At 35.8% G+C, this 21966-nt stretch overlaps 2 protein-coding genes across 2 annotated transcripts; both read right to left on the bottom strand.

Moving 5' to 3' along the window:
- LOC18769242 (agamous-like MADS-box protein AGL82) lies at nt 1795–2912 on the bottom strand. The gene is made up of 2 exons (XM_007203621.2): nt 2899–2912; nt 1795–2686 (listed from the first exon to the last, which is right to left on the bottom strand). Exon 2 carries the CDS (start codon nt 2679–2681, stop codon nt 1980–1982), a length of 702 nt encoding a protein of 233 aa, XP_007203683.2. The 5' UTR covers nt 2682–2686; nt 2899–2912; the 3' UTR covers nt 1795–1979.
- Nucleotides 7441–14333, bottom strand: LOC18770205 (CDPK-related kinase 7). Its single transcript, XM_007202101.2, has 11 exons — nt 12825–14333; nt 11945–12072; nt 11200–11241; nt 10969–11077; nt 10163–10241; nt 9778–10074; nt 9163–9275; nt 8500–8607; nt 8361–8423; nt 8092–8259; nt 7441–8006 (listed from the first exon to the last, which is right to left on the bottom strand). The coding sequence occupies exons 1-11, from the start codon at nt 13308–13310 to the stop codon at nt 7869–7871; spliced, it is 1731 nt and encodes a 576-aa protein (XP_007202163.2). The 5' UTR covers nt 13311–14333; the 3' UTR covers nt 7441–7868.

The raw sequence follows: 21966 nt of genomic DNA, 5'->3' as shown, positions 1-21966 counted from the left end.
ACAAGACCAAAGCATTCAAACAACTATGAAAAGCGGGCATAAAAAGGAAGAAATCTTATCGGAGAAAGAAAAGCTTCAACACTACATTAGTGCTGGAAAAAATTTAGTGGATGAATAAAAGTTGATGACAATTCTCCAGAGCCCCACCGAATTTGAAGAAGCTGAAAATTTCTTCCGTTTCAGAGTGTCCAGATCTCGCGCGCCTTGCTCGGCCTCGCTTCGCCTTGCAACGCCTCCTCACGCCTTCTCCGCGCTAAACGTGCAACTCGCGAAACAGCCGACCGCCTCAGGCATTTTCCTGCCGCGTCGCTCCGAAGCACGCTCCGACGATTGCGAAAGCATGCCTTTGAAAACACTGTGGATAACATCCTTTTTGTTAGATATCCAATTGAACCTTCTCAACTTTTTTAAAGTTGTCTTGGCTGGCTAGTCAGGCCCCAATATTTGATTGCTTCTAGCACATAGCAGAAGCTTAATGAAGGCTGCTTCCTATTCCTTTCGTTTTGAAAATGATTTATGGTGGTTTTTGTTGGATATGAAGTAGGCATTACAGTGTATTGTCATATAGTTATTGTTTATTGGAAAGCATGAAAATTAAAGGTATAAAAATCTGGTTCGTCAGTGCTGATTACCTGTGTATATACAGGACAGGAAGGTGTCACATTAAGAATTAAATCAATCTCATTTAGCCAAATATTCATCTTTCACAAGTTGCAGTGACTCTAATGAGCAATCAAAAGTGGAGAAGCTGCTAGGCAAAGGAGGATAAGGTTGTTTTCCGTTGTACGTATGTTGGCCTCTATTTTGATTTCAGCTACACATTATTTTCAATATACTGGTATTAGGTATTATGTTCCAGATTTTTTTGGTTCCTTATAATTTATAACAAAAGTTCTTGCTGGGTAAGGCTGGGCTTCTCGACTTGGATCCTTGTGCCTGATTTTGGTGCAAGTGGTACGCATCACATGCTAGTTTGTTCTTGCATGGTGCCATACTAAGTATTATGTAATTTAGTCCACAAATTTACTTGAGCTCATGAACAGGGTTTTGTATAACGTCAAACGCACTAAGTTAGCACCAGGACAGGAAGGATTTGCATTTCAGAACACATCTTCAGATCAAACATGATCATATGCGCTTGTATATTTGATTGCGACCACAGAATGTTTGATTCTGATTGTAGAATGACCTTGAAATGTATCCCAGCATATGGGGAATTATTATTATTCTTGAGGCGTGAAGTATGAGCATGTATGTTTGGCTTTTTCCCTGAAAATCTTTCACATAAATTTAGTTCTTTAGCATTCTTCAGTATCTTTAAAAACTATCTTTCTGGAAATAGTTCGCTTTCACGTTGTTTTTCATTTACAAGCAGTATGAATCAGGGAGACATGGATTCACGAAGCTTCTGTTCAATAGTATAATGTCAGTTTCATCATTGTAATAGACCAAAACTACTGCCCACACAACATAAATTGAGCATGTACTCATTCATAAACGTATGTCTTGACTAAATGTCTAATGAACATTCAAGGAACATCGGCTACAGCCCGTCGCAATAAAATTTGATTTGTCCACTATTTAGGAAAAGTGCACTTGGTTTTTTAAGTCCTCTTTCAAATGATTTGTCCACTATTAAGGAAAGTACTTGCCTTCCGATTACAAAAACAGAGCTTTCATACTTTTTTAGGGTAAGAAATTAAAACCAAAGGCTTAATTAATTAGATTTTCATAAAAGGCAAACTGTCGTTTTCCATCTACCTTTGGTTTATTTCTTACCGACCTCTCAACTCAAACTTGATAACCTTGGATTGAGATTACCATCAATTCATCAACATACAGAGGGCCTGTCCTTGACGGAAGGTGAACAAAAATTATAGGGCTATATTATCCCTAGCCAAAAGGTACATCAAAATCGAACTAAACAATACTAGAAATTCAATTACAAAGGATTAGATACACAGGTTGTCAAGTTCTGATTAGCTCTTCGCCGATTCTGAGCTTGAAACCCATGCACTTGGCAACATTGGATAATGCACAAGTGATGGAGGAGACATCAAAGCAGGGACTTGATAGGGCTGCTCATCATGATTAGTCTCTTCCCGGACCAAACTTTGATTTTGTTTCTTAGCAAACCCCATATATCTTTCCATAGAATCAATCCTCTTGGTTGCAACTTGTATCTTGGATTCGAGTGAAGCAATGAGCTCAGTCAATTCGTCCTGCGAAAAATCATCTATTCGATCGTCCCATCTCGGGTACTCCTCCTCAGAAATCTTCTTCCCTAAATTTTGAAACTTTGTCGGGTATTCCCCCTCAAAAATCTTCTTCCCTAAATTTTGAAACTTTTCGTCATCCTCATCCACGTGATCTTTCTTGTCCTCATAAAAATCAGACATAATAAAGTTTCTTTTCAATCTGGGTGTGGACGTATCCTTAGAATCCTTGTACTTGTTGAGAATGCGTTTGAATTGATTTGGATCCCGCGGCCACGTCTCCGGTTGAACTGCCCTCCCCTTCTTTTGATCGGCTGCATAGACGATCAAGCAAACATCAATACCACAAAGCTTCGAAAGCTCGTCGGCCTTTTTATATATACTCTTCTTTCGCTTCCGAAATGTCATCTTCCGAGTGCCCTCATTAGGTATGAGTTCTAAGCATGTTCTTCGAGGAGCCACCATATCTTCTATAATTCCACAAAACATAGAGAGACAAAAATTTTGATGTTTAGATTAGAAGAACCCAAGAAAATAATATATTGCAGGGATCTAATTGGATCTAACTCTGAACAACTAGAAGCTTTGTTGCAAAACTTTGGTTTGAAAAAACAGAAAAAAGAATAAGAAAACTAGGGCAAAAAAAAAACATAACTTGGATTGTTCAAGTTGAATAAAGTACCTGTGACTTGGGTTTTTCGGATATCTTAATATGAGAGTGAAGGTCGGGGTTGTGATTGAGTTTTATAGAGAAGGAAGGAGGAGGCGGTTAAGGAAACTCAATTCAAATGGGAATTTTTCTGGTTTTTTATTTAATTTTTAATATTTATAGAAAAGTAGTTTCCATATTTCACGAGGAAAACCCAAAATATAATTCTTGATTAAGACGTCTATATTCTACAGTTTCCTTTTTCTATTCCACCACGTCTACTTTCATTCCTAGGGTTTAGCCCCTTCTCTCTTGCGGACACTTATTTGCGGACCCATCCCAAACAAACCAGAGAGACCCATCCTCGCACAAGTCATATCATCTCTCTCTCTCTCTCTCTCTCTCTCTCTTAAATTGGTAACCCAATAACTCCATTGAAACCTATATAGCTGCCATTCATGCAACTTAACTAAGAGAGGCATATCGTGGTTTATTTCTTAACTAAAAGAATTGCAAATTCAAACAAACTTGAATGGAGACTTTCAAAATTTTCAACCAAGTGAAACTCTTATTCAATTGCATACAAATCGAAATCTTCTCTTTGCTTTGAAATTCAGTTGCTTTTCAGTCAACAGACTAAAGAAAAGGAGAAAAGACAAAGAGACTCTCACGGAGGCATTTCATCAAACAGATAGTACAGGTTTACCTTCTCTTGGCTTCCGAAGGGACACAATTTATTTTCTTTGTTCCGATGGGACTTCCACCATCTCCTCTTCCGAGTTGTTTTCTTTGCTTCCGAAGGGCAGGGACTTATTCCGACTGGACAGAGGGACTTATTCCGATGAGACTTTTCCTCGGGGAGGGGGACTTTCTGATGAGATTCTTTTCCTTTTTCAGGATTTACACTTCCAATGGGACAAAGGGATTTTTCCTCACGAGGCGAACTAGTGTGTTAGAGGCTGAATTATAAGGAGTTTACTCACAGCCCAGTGGATCGATGTGAGTGTTGGAATGAGTGAAAAGGTCAAACAATTTTGGAAGCGTGAATAAAAGAAAAAAATCATATCACGGAGAAAAATAAAAACCCATCATTGTCTTGGTGTTGGAAAAATTGTAGTGGATGTATAGAACTCTAAACACAATTTTGAATGTTAATAAAAAGGCGAAGATGTCATTACAGGGAAAGAAAAAAAAAAAAGACAAAGCTTCACAGTGTTGGAAAAAGTTTTGTGGACTATTTTTTTCCCTAGTCTTCAAATGAATGTGCTCATTAATTTTTTGACTCGCACATTTTGATCTCTGTCATCGCATTTTGTCAAAATTTTCGTAAAAATTTATCGCATGACAACACATGACACAACCTATCAATCCATGACACAAAGTAAACAAAGCTATGTATCGGAGAAAGAAAATAACTTCAAAATGAGAGTGTTTCAAAAATTCTGAGGCCACTTGTGATAGTGTGAAAGAAAGCTCCATTTGCATTAGTGTTGGAAAATTTTCTATCGACAAGACAAGACCAAAGCATTCAAACAACTATGAAAGCGGGCATAAAAAGGAAGAAATCTTATCGGAGAAAGAAAAGCTTCAACACTGCGTTAGTGCTGGAAAAAATTTAGTGGATGAATAAAAATTGATAACAATTCTCCAAGTGGTTTGCCAATTTTAGGCCCCGTTTGGGATTACTTTTTTTTGCCAAAAACCTGCTTCACTTTAAAGTTAAGCAGTTTAAGGTGTTTGGTAAAAATAAAATATCCCGATTATTTTAAAAGTAGTGGCCTTTTGAATGCAGCTTTGAAAAGCAAGCAGAGGTAACTTTCAATGAATTTTTTTAATTCCCAAAATACCATCATTCATTTTAAAAAATGACATCACCTCCACTTCCACATCCAACTCCACCACTTGCACCACCACATTCACTACCTCCACAACCACCGCCACCACCACAACCACCACCTCCTCCACCTCCACCACAGCCACCTCCTCCTTCAAAACCTCCACATCCAGTGCCACCTCCACAACCACCACCATGCTGCCACTACAACCACCACCACCACCTCCACAATCGCCATCCCCACCACCACCACCACCACCACTACCACAATCACTAACTCCACCTTCATCACACCACTACCTCCACTCCATCACTACCACTACCGCCACATGATTAGTACATAACACTTTTAACATCATGTCTATTTTAGTCATTATTCACAGTTACAACAATTTTATATTAAAATTTACCAAACGGTTTTGACATTGATTTTTGTACTAACAGCACTTTAAAAATATTGTTTACCAAACATTGAGCTATTTTACTTTACAGCTAATTATTTTCAAAGCACAGCATAAGCAACTTTTTTTAAAAGTGACAGCAATCCCAAACTGGGCCTTAGTGGATGAAGAAAAATTCAGCACGGCCTACAGATGAATCTATATGCTTGTCATCTTCATACTTCTCGAGACTGATTTCTGATCATGCCCTGTAAAGATGGAAACAAATTTGAAATTAGCTTAGTATTAATTTGAAATTACCACATTTGTATACCACATTCCTATACCACTTTATATGGCAGATGAGGTAGACAGCCACATCAATTAAAATTATTTAACATTTTCTTTTCTTTTATGATTTATTTACACTTTAAAAAAATTATTAATTAAACTTTCTTTATTAAAATACATTTCATTGATTTAAGTGATGGAGTAATGGTAATGCTACACTTACCATATTTTTTCCCACATTTCTATACCACATGATGTGACATATCCATATCATATGCCACATTAATTAAATCAATGAAGTGTATTTTAATAAAGAAAGTTTAATTAACAGTTTTTTTTTATGTGTTAATAAATCATAAAAGAAAAGAAAAGAAAATATTAATTAATTTTAATTAATTTAGCTATTCACCTCATCATCTGCCACATAAGGTGGTATGGTAATCTGGTATACAAATGTGGTAAGAGTAGCATTATTCTTAAGGAATGTGGATAGGATATGGACATGCCACATCATATGGCATAAAAATGTGGGATAAAAATGTGGTAAGTGTAGCATTACTCATTATTTAAATATAGAAAACATAATATATATATATATAAGGAAAATTTAAGTCTCGTGTGATTAAAAAAGACCTCGCACGCACGGAAGCGCATAAGAAGAGAATAGTATAAATGAAAGAACTTACAAGAAATTAAATGAGCAAATGGTATTGTGGTAATGCTGCACCAAGAGTATTGAGTTAGTTGAAAGTGAAACACAGAAATGGAGATTTACTTATTCCTTTTCCATGTGTCGTCTTCTTATTGGTCAGCAAAATATGTGTTCCCACAATTAGTGTGGCATAGTGTATCTGCGCAATGGAGCAATAAAAGAGCCACGCCAAAGAGAGAACGAACGAACCTATGAAGGCCTCTTTACTTATTCTCTCAGCACAGGATTGTGTAGATGCTTGTTTTCTTTGCTTCCGAAGGGACCTTTTTCCGGTGGGACAAAGGGATTTTTTTTCCTATGGGACCTTCAGGTTGAATTTCATGGATTTCAAGGACATTTCTTTCTGAAGGACCCTTTATCTGTATTATACGTGAAGAACATGCAACATACACATACATACAATTTTATTGAGGGATACCTTTAAGGATCTTTTTAAGATCACTAACATACATAAATACCAAACCTAAAGATACCTCGAGATCCCTCAAATAAGGATACCTTTCAAGGTCCATTATGATTTTTTTTTTTCAACAATTCAAATAATATATTTTTCATGTCATTATTAAAAGATCATCCTTACAAAAAATTAGATAAATCGAAAATCCTTTAGACATCTAGTTGTGATCAACAAAATAGACGAACATGGTTTTTCAAGAAAACACTAAAATAACTACCATTAATTAAATGATCAAATGATTTTGAATTCAAGTGATTTTTTTGCAGAGATGGTCTTTGAGGAAATATCGAAAAGATAGACGGTTCATAAGGTTATTACTCAAATAAGATCAACTGAAGTTCTATATCATGTCCGCGTTAGTTTCATTTATTTGTTCACTCTTATGCGCAGATAGATCGCTGGAAATCATATTTTTCTCAGATTTGTTACAGACGCGATGGTGGGTGTGGCCGCGATGGCACTTCTTTCGGTGGTGGCGATAATGTCTTTAATTGTACCGTTGAAATTTATCTAATGAAGTTTTTATTTGATTATAAAAAATAAAAAAAATTTATATATCATGTCAAAAATAAACATATGAATGCATAGGAGAGTGCACCCTTATGAAATGTGAAGAAAAAGATAAAAGGAGAGGCACAATTGTAGATTCAAAACAATCAACTATCAAGATATCAACCACTCACACATCCTCATTTTTTTTTTTAAATTGAAAAAAAGGAAAAAATGACTTAAAATAGAAATCTAAAGGCCTAGCAACACACATTGCATTAGCACCCAAAACAACTTGGGTCCAGATAAAAGCATGATTTGTGGCTTATTCTAAACAAATGAGCCTTTGCTTGGTACCTAATAAAAAAGAAAAAATCAACTACTGATTTGTCAAAAAATATTTCAAGGTATCTAATCAATATTTTCTTTATAATTTCAATAAGATCAGAGGATGATTTTATTAGGAAAATTAAAGCGCAGTATAACTACACGAGGGATGAACGCCAGAGACCACATAACTCACTCCAGTTTAGAACATTTCTGTAATCGGTAATCCTACACACATTCTGTGATCTACTCTCACCTGTACAATCCTCTAAACTTTAACAGCACCAATCATGGAGAGAAGAGAAGAAAGGGAAGGAAAAACCTTATATAACTTAACAGGGAGGAGAAAAAAGTAATTAAAAAAAATTGACATGAGCATGCACTGCAGACCCTCCTAGGGACCAAAACAAAATGAAGTTCTCCAATTAAGCACACATTTGGTTCCCTTGGGGCATTCCAGATCCTCGAGAGTAAGGATGGAGGTATCAAAACTGCATGTAGACCAGTTTTAGTTTAAGCCTTCTGAAATGTGCGTGAAGAAACTCCATGTAGTAGTCTAACAAACCCCAGAAAACTAAGTTTTCCATCCGAGTGTCTAATCCAGTCCTGGAGAACAACGTGAACTGGTACAGATGGGCTAAGCCCCAATTCCTGAAAATAGAAATTTACAGGGAAAAATGTTTAGCACGAAGAGGGTTTTTTATGTTCTATTTTTATTCACTGAGAGAGAGCATACCGAGGCAAGTTCCTCTATCATAATTGGTCTGTTTCCATCCTTCTCAAATAGCTCATATGCTCGTCTTGCATGTTGCTCCCAGCTCTCCATCCCTTCCAGCTGATGCACACTTATGGCAGCTGCACAAAATTCTTCAAAATCCAGCTTTCTATATCGGATAGAGCTGATCTGCAAGACACATATATACGACTGCAAATTCAGCTGTAATTCTTATTATACAGACTTTTTATTAAGATAAACTAAAAGATAGGTGAACTTAGAGATATTACCATGTTGACATAATCTAGAACCCGTGAATCTTTCATGGCATCAGTTGAGTTCCTTATTACACCCTGCTGAATGCCAATGTCAGTTCTAATGACTTCATAAATTATTAACAGAATACAATAGTTAGGAAAAAGTGCTGACCGTCTTGAAGTTCTGCATAGAGATGAATCCACTTTTATTTGGCCCTAACAGTGTAAATTGGTCCCGGAGATAAGCCAGCTGTGCTACACTTAATGTCTTTGCAAGAGTCTGTCAAAATGGCAAAAGTTTTTCACTCCATTTTGGTATTGCTTTAAAGGAAAATTTCAGATATTTACACCAATGACGTGCTGAATAAGATAAATGAATGTGCAAAAGTATTCCTAACATATTCATCACTCCAAGGCATTACTTTTTTTACAAAGTTGAGATAGATACAAAGCAATTATTTCAATAAGCAATTCTCAAAGATTCTATTCTTTTAGTTATTCCTCAGTTTCTCTTTCAAAATCAGCCCTGACAACCACTACAATGTATATGTTCCCAAACTCGACTGTTATACCAAAAGCTAAAAAAGAAAAGCTTCGCTTCAACTCAACCAAAAGCTAGAGAACTGCCATAGGAGACATCACGAGACAAATCTGAATAATACTCATGAAACCAAAATGATGAAAAGGAAGAGGATAGAGAATAAAAATAGAACATAACAATGAGGCACTAGTTAATAATAAACAATTCATTGCAATATTTGAAGACATTTCAATTTCAGTCAGGTGCAAGACACCAACAAAGAGAAAAAAGATTAATAAACTTATTACTGCATACCCCTAATGCTGATTTTCGTAGAGCAGATGAGCATATATAAGCTTTAACAAGTTTGTACACTATCATATCCATCGGTATCTTGACCTCGTGATAGTTGGCTAACCATGGGTGACCTGATTAAAAAAAATTGGCTGTCAGTATCCGAAATTCCAACAAACTTATGAATTTATGATGCAGAAAATGAAATCCATCAAACCACCCTTAGAATAGATTGAAAGAAAGAGGATCTTCCTCCTCTCCATTTAAAGTTCAAATAGAGAATAAATGTTTTAATCTACACAGTTCAAGCATCTCAGGCCCGCTGCCATTCAGGAGAAGCCCAAAGCATGTCACAGTTAGGATTAGCAACTGGCCCTCTCCATTTGATCTTCAAAAGGAGAGAAACCTTTCCCAAAGAAAGAAGCCAGAGTGCTATCTCCCTTCTCTCAGATTATTAACTGTTTTCATTCCAGAATTTGTTTCACAAGGCTTTGACTAAATGTGGAAAAAAAAAAAAATATATATATATATAGAGAGAGAGAGAGAGATAGGAGCAAGTTCTCATCAGAAGTACCCTTTAGTAAACAACATCCTATAGTGGGAGTCAAAAGAAGGGCCCTGAGCTTGGTGACTTACACAAAGCCTGAGACGCGGTTAGCCTCTTACGGTAATCCTTGTTCAGTAGTCTCTTTACAAAATCTCTCGCATCAGATGATAGAGAAGGCCAAGGAGCTTCATCAAAGCTTGGATCAGCCTTTAGTACAGCTCGGAAGATGCCAGACTCAGTCCGGGCCCAAAAGGGTCGGCTTCCACACAAAAGGATATAAGCAATTACACCAATACTCCACATGTCTGCCTCTGTCCCATATGACCTGTGTAGAACTTCAGGAGCTACATAGTATGCACTTCCTACAATATCGTTCAATCTCTCATCTGCACAAACTTAAGTATTAGAGCCCAATCTGGCGTTTAAAATTGACTAGAGCAGGATTTATCTTAGGCAGTAATCCTGGGTCCAAACCTGGTTTTACATAGTCAGAGAGTCCGAAATCAATGGCCTTCAGGGGGGACTTCTCATCGCTTGAAGTGAAAAGGAAATTCTGGAGCAGAAAATACCAAATCAAGGTTAAAAAAAGAGGGAATGAGGCAAAAGAGAAGAAATATAGTCAAATAAGGAATTGTATCTATCACATCATTAAATCAATAATCAATTTCAGACCACAAAAGAAATTCAACAATCAATAGATTACACGTAGGTGCATTTATCCGGAAATTAAGAAAATAAACAATGCATGGATGCAGTTAGAAAAAAATCATTTGTCTTCAGAGTTGTCAGTGATGCAGGATGTGAGCTGCCTCTAACTCGTATTAATCAATGCACAGTTGCTCCCACTTGAGAGGTATAATTTAGATTAACCACTAATGCAGGCAATGAAGCACTATGTATCCAATATCCATGGGAAGACCCTGTATGAAAATCTAGCACAACAAAAAAAGTGGAAGGTAAGAATCCTAAAATTAATCAAGTTAAACCTAAAGCTGGTTTGGCAATTCAAGATATTGCTCAATGGTATAAACAGCCGGTGCCAATGGGATAGGTGACATTCAAATCTAAGAGTAAAACAGTAGAAGGGGAAAAATATTATTATTATTATTATTACCTTTGTTATTTTTTTTTAATTTAAATTAATTTTGAGCATATGCAGATGCCTCGACCTAAGAAAATCAAGTTTAATTTTTACCCTTATGCAACTTCTAAGGTAGCATGTATTTAGGGGCTAAGTCTGTTGATACTCAAAAACTGAAAGATATTTGTGAATGAACTACCTCTGGCTTGAGATCGCGGTGAACCACTCCTTGGAGATGGCAGTAGGCAGTTACACTTAAAATCTGAACCATAACAGCCTTTGCATCATCTTCTGAATATTTGCCACCCCTAGAGAAGAGAAATGGGAATTCAGCTAGTTTGAAAGGTACGGAACAGGCTAGTGACTTCCAAAAAAGAAAGAGTTGCGTTCTTCCTTGTGACATAAATGAAAAGATTGTAAGAGCAGGTACCTTGAAAGTATGCTATCCAATAGTTCACCTCCTTTGCACAACCTGGAGAACATAACATTGATTAAGCTCCAATATCTTAAAAGTCTAAAATCATAGCAACAAATGCCTTGCTGATGGCCTACTTGGAATAATTTTACTACTAATATATATCGATATATATACGTATCTATATATCTATATATAATGCTTTCCTTCAGTGCTAAATGATATCCAGCTGAAAAGGTAAAATGAATCACGTAATTGATTCAGCACTTGTTACTAGAAATGACCATGCCCCCAATAAAAATTGTATGCTTTTTTTTTTTGTTTTTGGGCGGAAAAAAATTGTATGCTTTTGGGGTCAAATCTGACCAGGTTTTAAAATTATTCTGCTCGCCCATCTCTGTTTTTGTAGATTGCACATCTAGATTGATCATACGGGTATCTCAGCCATGTCCAGATTAAACTTATGTTTCAAGGCACCATGATTATATAGCATCTAAATCCTAATGGCTTTGGTGTCAAAAAAGACACTTGCTAAAATAAGTATACATTGTTCTTAAGGGGACTCATATGTATGCACGTTGTCACATGTTCAACAAGTTGCAACTTTGACACCTGGTACTGATGCAACCAAGCAGAAGAAGAAATTCAGGAAGTCGTATCAGCATCTTAAGCCAGTATTAAGAGAACTAAAATAAGCCAAAGGCATCCTATGACACAGAGTAAGATGCATATTCAGAAAGTTATAGCAATCATAACTTACTCCATCACCACATAAACATTGTCATCATCTTCATAGGCTTCATAGAACTGCACTAGGTTCTTATGTGTTAGTGCCCGTAGGATCTTCACTTCTCTTCTTACATCCTCTATAGCAATTGCCGTTGTCATCTGCAGAAACATCTTTCATTAGTGTATGTTCACAGTCTAATAGTATGACATGGAAGGAAGTATGGGTCATCTAAAGATCCACATTGTAAGAAATGTTGAGAGCAACAGAGAAGAAATCTATGAAGATTTTGTCTGCGTTGCAGTTATGATTTATTGTCATTGCCATTACAATATCCTAGTTTACCACTTTTGTTCAGACTAAGCCATGATCCTTCACTGTTTAAAAGCCCTCAAGCTATCGACACTGAGCATAGATTGATACATATACACTTATCACCTTGATATAAAATAAAATCTATAATGAGCCACTTAGAGGGGCAAGCATACAGTCTATATCACACCCAAAGGACTAACAAACACAACACACAAGTTGAGTATGCAATATCCTCTTGAAGATAAAGTCTAATAAACCTTTACATCTTCAATATCCTTCGGATATTTCCAGCATAAGCTAACACGGACGAAAGTTACTCAACATCAGATATGCTAAAGATGCGTCACAGCTCACTAAAATATTTAAAACAACAAGACGAGTTATAGGAGATATGAATTAAGAACATTACCAACATGATATTAAGGTCATATGGTCCCTAGTTAATGAAACATGTATGCATATGCACCTATGCAATCTAATCAAACTTCTACGGAAACTAGGACAATTCAATTGTGATTTTGCGAACAATAACTCAAAAAGAATTGAACTTGTTGAACATTGAGGAGATCACCAAAGAACCAAGAAATGAAATTCAGACCTTTGACTTTGGAATAACCTTGACAGCCACATCCTGGCCCTTCAAGCTCCCCTTCTTGGCCTTGGCAGAGCAAGTATACCCAAAATGCCCACGCCCCACTTCATCGCCAAGCTCATAATGAGCTACAAACTGTTTAGAAAACCCGAAATTCTTATCCAAGGCAACGTCACACTCACTTCCTTCAGGGATTGAGGCTTCATTGGGCTTAACAGAGCCATGCCTGCGAGCAAGCAATGCCCGAATGTGTTTCGCCGGAGAGGGAGGCGGGAAAGGTCGCTTAAAAATGCGCAGAGGCGTCGAACTCACGCTGGAGTTGGCAGGGGAGTTCTTGAAGAGACTTGGCAATGGACTTGGGCTGTAAAAGGGAAAGTTTGAGGATTTGGTGGAGTGGGAATTGAGTGCATAAGGCTCACTTTCACTGGGAATTGTGGAATCTTGCGATTGGGCTTGTGGGTTTTTTGTGGGTTTTCCATGACAGAGTCCCATGAATCACAAACCCAACAAACAGAAGAAAAAGTTTACTTGCAAGAATTAACAATGAAGATCACACAGCTCACAAAGTATGATGAGTGAAAAAAGAAAAAACAGTGAATTTTTAGACAATTAGGAAGGTGAAAGTGAGACTAAATTCAAGAACTTGGCGCTCATGAAACAAAATTCACACAGAATATATTCAAGGGAGGGAATTCTTAAAGCAGAACTGAATTGATCAAGAAAAACCCAGAAAGGATCATTGCATGAAGTCAATCCCAGAATCAAATTCCAAAGGGATTTTCACAGCAAAAGAGAGATACCCAATTAGGGAAATCAATCTGAGAAACCAAGAAGAAAAGCAATGCAACTTTTTCTGATTAAACAAACAATGCCAGAGAGGAGAACCATCAAAAATTCAGCAGAACATGAAGCAAATTATAGGTGAGCAAGACAAGGAAATGATGGTGGGAAACAAAAGCAAAGGGAAACTCAAGTAAAAATAAATTCCAAGAGGAAGGAAGGAATGAGAGGAGAGGTGAAAAAAGTGAAGAAAAAGATGCTTAGCAGAGGCAGGAAGAAAAGAAAAGAAAGGGAAAAGGAAAACCCAAGGCCTCCTTTTTTCTGCTTTATGTAAGCTTTTCTGTTAATGGTTTCTGTGTGTGGCAATATCACTTTCATTTAGAGGGTGGAAGTTTCTTCTATTACTCTTGTTCACTGTGAATTCTTTCCTTGTATTTTCCTTTTCTTTCTCTCTCTCTCTACATCTCTGGTCTCTGATAATAATAATTCATAATTATGGAAGTGGGGTTTGGGTTTGGATCCTTCCAGCCTGTCCTTTTTGATCCCTAAAAACGAAGATAGATATGTTGCCTTGTATCTGTAATAACAAGTTAAGAGTCTGTATGTGTATTTGAGCTTTGACCAGCTTTTGTTTGGCTTTGGATGGTTCCAAAGGCTTCTCTCAAGAAATACTAGAGATTTTTTTTTTTTTTATTCTTTTGTTTATGAGATAAATGCTAAAGAATTTAGGTGAACAATAATATGCATGCAATACCTACTTGTAATTGGGTTAGGTTCAAAAAAAAAAAAAAAAACAAGAATATGAGGAATGTGGGATGAGATGTGGAGTGCATAGAAGGGAAAATAATTGAAAGAGAGAGTAAGGAAAAAACTTGAAAGCTAAATAATGTATAATTTCTTCCTCTGTTTTTCTTTAAGAGAAACTACACAACAGAAAGTGCAAGGAGTTGTTTCAAGTTTGCGAAACTTGATAAAAGAAGCCAAAGTATCAGCTACAAAGTTTGCTTTAAAAAACATGTCCATTAGTGTAGCACTCAATATCTACTTTGTTTAAGAGAAAGTCTTAAGTTTAAAATATGAAAGATAATTGTTGAATAAAAAGGAAAAAAAAAACATGTTGAAATTGAATTTCTTCACATTTAGAGGAATAAACTGTAAATTACGAATTAAGGAGCCTAATTTGCCACCGGTGGAGCATCCGCCATAATTTCTTATAATCCTTTGTTTATTTCTTTTTCAGTTGTATTTCTTCTTTTATAACTAGCAAGGGAAAGCAAAAAAACCGCAAGTTTCAAGATCAATGTTCTGATACCATGTTAAATAAAGACAAGCTAGGTTCAAAGATTTAGGAGTCCTATGCGACAACGATAAAAAGTCTCACATTCACATAATGTGATATGAGAAACACGTATATTGCGGAGATACCGTATCATTAAATTGATGCTTAGTAGTGTGGGACATTTTAATTTCCTCCATTTTAAAGTAAAATAAAAATTGTGACTCTTACAAGACGTTTGAATATGCTAGTTGAACCTCTCTAAAATTACAAAACAAATTTTAGGCCTCATAAAAAAATTATATATTAACATATTTTCAATTTATTATATACATAATTTTCTTGGTAACATGATATTGTCATCAAAAGTTGCCTTTACAAGTTAGTAAATAGACTTCTCATCAAAGGTCATCAAAAATTGCCCACAACTCAAGTACATGGCAAGAAGCAAAGTTGCTTCCTGGTTAAGCAGTATTCTACATGTTTAGAACCAAACTGTGAGTTTGGTAACAAAAATAAACCCCAAAATAGCAAAAAGAAAAAACTCAACATCATTTTGCAAGGGAAATGCCAAATAAAAGGTTTGAATCTATCTCAAACCCCCTACATGATCCATATTAAAACCAAAACCAAAATAAAAACTCAGAAGCATAAGCAATCCATTCTAAAATGACCAAAGTAAAAAAGAAATTTTTTTTTGTAGCTAGATTCAACCAAATTTCAGAAACTTAAACAAAAACACTTGCTAGAGAAAAAAGTCAATATCAAAGACTTAGTATGATGGGTTGTGGGCTAGACACTTTAGGGGGGGAAAAAATTGTGTATGCATTGTAACCCATATCCGTCGTTGCATGTGCGGTGACACCACCTGTATTTTCCTAGAGACGGTCGTAAATAATTATTTAGAAAATATTTTAATATATTAATGGTATGTTTACTAATCTGTAATTGGATTATGAGGAATTGAATTGAGAATGAATTGAATTGATGAGGATTTGGATTGAGGAGAATTAGATTCCATATTCCTATTGAAGTTGTTTATTAAACCATATGGATTGAGAAGAGTTAGATTATGGATTCCTATTGAAGTTGTTTACTAAATCTTATGGAATTAAGGTAAGAGTGATACTAATTACTAAAATTTCCTGTTGTTAGGTTAAAGTAGATGACAAATTTGGAAATTTTAAAATTGTGTGAGGATTTAATGGGAAAAAAAAAATTCCTAATGACTTAGATCTCTATGAATTAGAATACCACCTCCCACTCAAGAATTGATTTCCTCTAAAATTAGAAATTTTTTGTGTAGGTCCCATTTACTTTGTAATTCATTGATGTGAAGTAAACACGGTAATCCTACATACTTGGAATTCAATTCCTTAATCAAATTCCAATTCTTGATTAGTAAATACACCATAAGTATTTATAGGAGTAGAATAGAAAGTTACAAGAGAAGAAAAGATAATCGTTCACTTAAAACACTTAATTTGTATGAGTAACACCCAATTTTATCAAATTTAAGCAAAAAATTTACACGTGTCAGGAACCAATCACTCATTTGATCTAAAATAATCGAATTGATTGTAGTGTATAGACAAAGCATCCCAAACTATTAATTATATATCTTAGCAGCTCCTTGAAGCAAGTGAAGTGGGAAAAAGCTAGTGATTGGTATTTTATGGTTTCTTCTAATCCTTGTATTGAATCCCACCAAGAAAAAACCAAGCTGGTTGTTAGGTTACTCAGAGACAAAATCACACCAGAAAGAAACCCTTTATGGCCAGTACCAGGTAGAGACGAATTCTTGCACAATAAAATAATAAAAACTAAAATCTAAAATGACACAAGAATTTAAATCAGATTAGGAAAGCTCTTTTCCAAAGGCCACTGGATAAAAGATGATATATTTAGGCAAAGGTTAACAAGGACCCCAATTATGCCCCCCTTTTATCGTAGAGTGGAGCTTTGTGCAAGACAGATAAAAATTCTTATTCCTTGATACCCTCCTCTTTACCCCTTCTTTTTCTATGGAATAAAGTTTGGTATATATAAAAATGTTGGAGAATAAAAGTAGTATGGTTATTCTCCCACAGAGAGAGAGAGAGAGAGAGAGAGAGAGAGAGAGAGAGAGAGAGAGTGATGGTTGGTGTGTGTATGAAAATTTTTAATTGCATCTGAACATGCAAGAACATGGGATACAGATGTTTTCCAAGGCAGTGCTAGGGATTGCTTGACTATGAAGACACACTTGTAGAGCTTTGGTCAAATGTTTGTTAGCACCCATATTTGATTATAATTAGCATCCAATGCTAAGTCCTTTGCGCAAATCACGATATATATAGAGTGTTGCTTATTACAAATATATATATATTTCTTGTGTGTGTGTGTGTATGTTGGTCACACACATCACAAGTCCAAGAAAAAGGTATTTTGATCATTGAAACTTTTTTATGGGGGACGTGTGTGTATTTCCTTGAGAAATGCAATTATTATGTTAATTATGGCAATTTGGCGACCCTGGTTTCATAATCATCCTCCTCTCTGTTATGATCAAGGAGTAGTATCAGTTGAGTATTGTTACAATCATTGAACTTATTTACCAAATGACGCGATGATTTCTTGTTTATTTAAAGTTGGCCCTACTCTAAACTTTATTTATTTTAAACAAAATTCCAATGTTCCGTTTCAATGGAGGGATTTAAAAGAATGGATTTGAATTAGAAAACAAAGCTAAATTTGTTATAAAAATAAGAACCGCATTCGATTTTGAAATAACTAGATGTATATAGGTTCAATTTCCCCCCTCTCTCAATATCGCTGTATAAAAAAAAGGATTTGAAATGACTATTTGTAAGGAATTATTTGAAACCCATTTATGTTCTTCCTGTCTTTCTAGTCCAAATCTTGGCATACATGAATTGTACTAATCTAAACAAACTAGTTTACTTTATAATGTCATGTAAATCTATAGATTTGGAATCCCTCTAATCTAAATGAAGCCTAACATATGTATAAAAACAACATGAGTAAGATGTTGATCAGTACGACTAATAAACTCTTTATGTGTAAATTTACTCGCATAATCCTTAGTATATGATGTTTTCTCTCTGTTTATACTTTTTCCTTATAATAATCTAAGCCTTTGTTAAAACAAAATCATTTAGTGAATAGACTCAATGAATAACTTTATAATCTAATAAGGTGTGGAACTTTGTTTTGGTATTTGGGTTAGGGTAATGCCTTGAGAAACGTCACTATTATGTTCACAAAGTTATTTTGGTGGACCCCACTTTATCTTGTGTGTGGCATTGTTAGGTGACCCGCTACAAGCCATTTTTCATTTGTTGAGAAGGTCTGACCATTTGGGCTTAGAAAGGGACACCCATTTGGGAGTTTTTGATCATTGAATTTGGTGTGTGCTTGGGAAGACAATGCCAATTCATTTGGCTCTCTGAATATTTTATTTTTATTTTTTTTTGGGTGGGGGAAATCATCGGTGGACACGTGTCGAGAATCTGCAGGTCGGCTCTCTGACTATTCTTGCTTACAAAGATTATGCTTATAGGGATTGGAGATCCTCTGGCAATCTACAAAAATGTATTCCTCCGCCACTTTCTTATATAATAATAAAATGTTCGATTCTTTATCGAAGCATCTTATTTTAAAGCTTAAACCCAACAAAAACAAGCATTAATTACCTCATTAGATTATCATAAAAAATTAAAAGGGTCGTGAGTGGATGAGTAAATGTAAATAAATAAATTCCAAGAAAAAAAAAATGCAAATAAATAAATAAATAAATATTTTTTTTATAATTTTTAATCTTCAAATATGCGTAATTTATTCTCTCTCTCTGTCTCTTTCTCTCTGTGTCTCTCCAAAGTGGAGGCCGAATGAAAAAGCCAGATTCTTAGCCCAAGCATAAGCCCATTCTAGAAATGCTCCTATGTAAAGTTTAAAGATTCCCCATGTTGTTTTCATAACTCCAGCTTAGAATGTTTGTGCATTTAGGTACAAGAAAATAAAGCACCCAATATCGACATTAAAATCCAAATACTAAGCTAATGGAGATATCTTTCTCTCTTTTTCGTACTTATTAGTACCACTCCAAAATAGTTGTCGTGCATCCTTTTTCTTATTGAAAAATTATGAGATAAAAGAGCGTGCGATGACTAGTTTAAAATTCTATTAATAATTTATCCTCCCTCAATATCACTTGTATTTTAAAATAAAAAATATAAAAAACTTAATAATAATTCCTCTTCTTGGGCCATATATAAAGTTGAATTTTCTGTTCATGAGACAGAAGGCCCAAAATAAAATTAGAAAAGTCGCCAATTACATTCCTAGGCCTAGAAGCCCAATATGATGTTTCATGAAGAAAAGGGACATTAAAAAAATAGAGGCCCAGTAAGCTGAGTTGAGTTATATACATATGCCTAGAATTTTGTTGTCCGTTCTATTTCTAACCTCCTCAACATGGGAGGAGGGTCTTGCCTTATAAGCACCACTCTAATCCTTGTGAATAAGGAATTTTCTAGGTATAGTCGCTCACTCGCACGCATGTGACTCCTAACCATTGATGTAATGTGAGCTCTATATTTATCAATAGTTCAAATTCATCCACTCGAACATACGTACATTGGTGATTGAATCAAGCATGTCTTGCTTAAATGATCTAACTATACTACTGCAAGTTTTCTCTCTATGTACAAAATTAGACTCCAAGAGTAAGTTCTTCTAAAGGTTGTCAACTCGGTGCTCAACACCCAAAAAGAAAACAAAAAAGGTAACATTTTGATTATAGTTAAGGGCATGTTTGATACTGCTTCTGAAAGAGTTAAAAGTTCTTTTTTATAATAATAAAAACTCTTTTAAAAGCGTTTGGCAAAAATATTAAAAGTGGTTATGAGGCATAAAAATGTATACATCCCTATTAATTAGGCATTAAAAGCTTGAGTTTGACTATGTGTTGTGGCACTAAACATACCTAGGAAAGAAAATCAAATGGTTTTTGTGCTTTCCATAGCTTGTGGAAGATGGGCCCTTCTAGGGTGGTTCTAAGGTCTTTTCATAATCTCGGAAAGTGCTTATTGAAGCGTTGTGGTTTTTTTCAGCTTCAAGGAAAAATAGGGGAAACCCAGAAAACAAAAAGGAAATCCCGAAGTGAGAATCAGCTTGGGCCTGGTCCGATCCTTATTGGACTTTTGAACATTCAGCTAGTAAAAAATTTAATGGCCTCTTTGGTTTCTTTTTGGTCTTAGGGCTCTTTTGTATCGATATATTTAGTAAAGAGTGACATGTATATTGAGGAGCATTCTCGTTTATCATGGCTCTACGGATAAGTAGGTACGTAAAAAAGGGATCGGAGGTGATTAGGTTAGGGAAGCAAGGAGTGACTCACCCAACGACGCCGCTTGTAGTGTCATGTCGTTTCAATTTCGAAACTATAGAATGAAAATTTTAAGTAACGCTTGACCATGACATGATAGACATAGATGACACATTTTTTGTTGCATGGTGTAGCATAATTTATCCAAGCACGAATAAATACAGGCCATATGGTATGGCTTAGCTTGGAATTCTGATTCATTGGGCTTGCAGGGATGTTGCAATACTTCCATCATTTTAACCCTAGTTTGGGCTTCATTTTCGTTGAATCTAAAATGTGACGGTCAAAGGGGAAGATGAGATTTTCTTGAGGAGATAAATAATTGTAAGATGGGCAGTGGCTCTACCAGAGGCATGCCTAGGCAAGACAACAATAGAATATGCATTTCCTAATCTTGGCTTGCTCTCCCTCAAAGTGGTCGCACGGCATGGCTAAATCATCACAACTTTTATAAATAAATACATTAAAAAATTGCCTAGTAGTACGAAAATTCACTCAATCATATACTTTTCAGAAGCCATATTTGGGCTAGCCAATTAAAATAATTTTTTATTGGGAAAGATTGTTGTGCCCTTTGGATTGTAAGAATATAGGTGAGAAGAAGGTGGTAGCTAGAGGCATATAGACCCTTTGGGCAAAAAAATTTACAAACACGGCAATAAAAACAAAAATGTACCCTAAAGTCCTATGGTGGGGTGTGGAATGTTGGAGAATGTGTCACTGGCCAAGAAGGTGTTCACATCATGATCATGAATACGCCCGCTGTCTCTCTCATCAATTTGACAAAAAATTATTTTTGGTTCATATAATTTGTGGATTTTATTACTTTGATCTCCACAATTTCGGTTTTGTCAATTTTATTCTTATAGTATTAAATTCGAGCAATTTAATAGCACATTACAAATGTTGTTAATTTCCTTCTAATTGTGTTAAATTACATGCTGAAAAACCTAAAGTGATTGAAAGGAATTTGATATAATTTTTTATGTGTCTTTGAACTTTTTAAGATTTAAAATTATATAATAAAATTCACAAAAATAAATTACTGCAGGAACTAAAATGATAAAACGGACAAACCACAGAGACTAAAGTGACTTCACCTATAAATGTAGAACACAACATCGGAGATAGAATTTGGGAACGAATGGAGAGAGAGGGAGAGTGGAGTAGTAATGATTGAGAGAGAGAGAGAGAGAGAGAGAGAGAGAGAGAGAGAGAGAGAGAGAGATTTTATCCATGCAAGCAAAGACAAAGAGGCAAAGAGCATTGCATAGGCATTAGGGTTTAGGAGGAGGCGGCAATTAAGCTGAGAATTCAGAGAGGGTGAGAATAAAAACGCACGCCAGTTGGAAAGGAAGGGGGGGCTGGCAGAGACAGAGAGAGCACGTCCCCGACAAGGGACAGGGGGCCATCCCAAAGCGCAATGCATTTGTCTGCTGCTGCTGCCAATTGCAAAAGGCCTTTGAATATGCAGAAGAGTAACCACAGTCCCCACTTTCTCCACCATCCAACCAAGCCCCCACACAAACAACACCCCCCTTCTCCCTCCCTCTCTCTCTCTCTCCCCCCCCCCCCCCCTGATGATGATGAAGGGACTCATCTAAATATTTACCTAACAGAATCGAATTGATGTCCCATTAGATTTAAAAAATAGGATTCCGTTCTATTATTGTGATACAATAATATAAGCTAGACAAGGGAAC

This window comes from Prunus persica, chromosome G7, assembly GCF_000346465.2.
Source record: "Prunus persica cultivar Lovell chromosome G7, Prunus_persica_NCBIv2, whole genome shotgun sequence".
Taxonomy (NCBI): domain Eukaryota; kingdom Viridiplantae; phylum Streptophyta; class Magnoliopsida; order Rosales; family Rosaceae; genus Prunus; species Prunus persica.
The sequence above is the reverse complement of the archived record's forward strand: the minus strand, read 5'-3'. Positions and strand labels throughout refer to the sequence as shown.

Excerpts from the sequence above, each read along its gene's own strand:
- LOC18769242 (XM_007203621.2), bottom strand. The coding sequence starts at position 2,681 with ATGGTGGCTCCTCGAAGAACATGCTTAGAACTCATACCTAATGAGGGC.
- LOC18770205 (XM_007202101.2), bottom strand. The coding sequence starts at position 13,310 with ATGGGACTCTGTCATGGAAAACCCACAAAAAACCCACAAGCCCAATCG. Across the intron at positions 12,073-12,824 it reads AGGTTATTCCAAAGTCAAAG|ATGACAACGGCAATTGCTAT; the intron begins GTCTGAATTTCA and ends ATGTTTCTGCAG. Across the intron at positions 8,260-8,360 it reads TTCTAGATTATGTCAACATG|ATCAGCTCTATCCGATATAG; the intron begins GTAATATCTCTA and ends TGTGTCTTGCAG.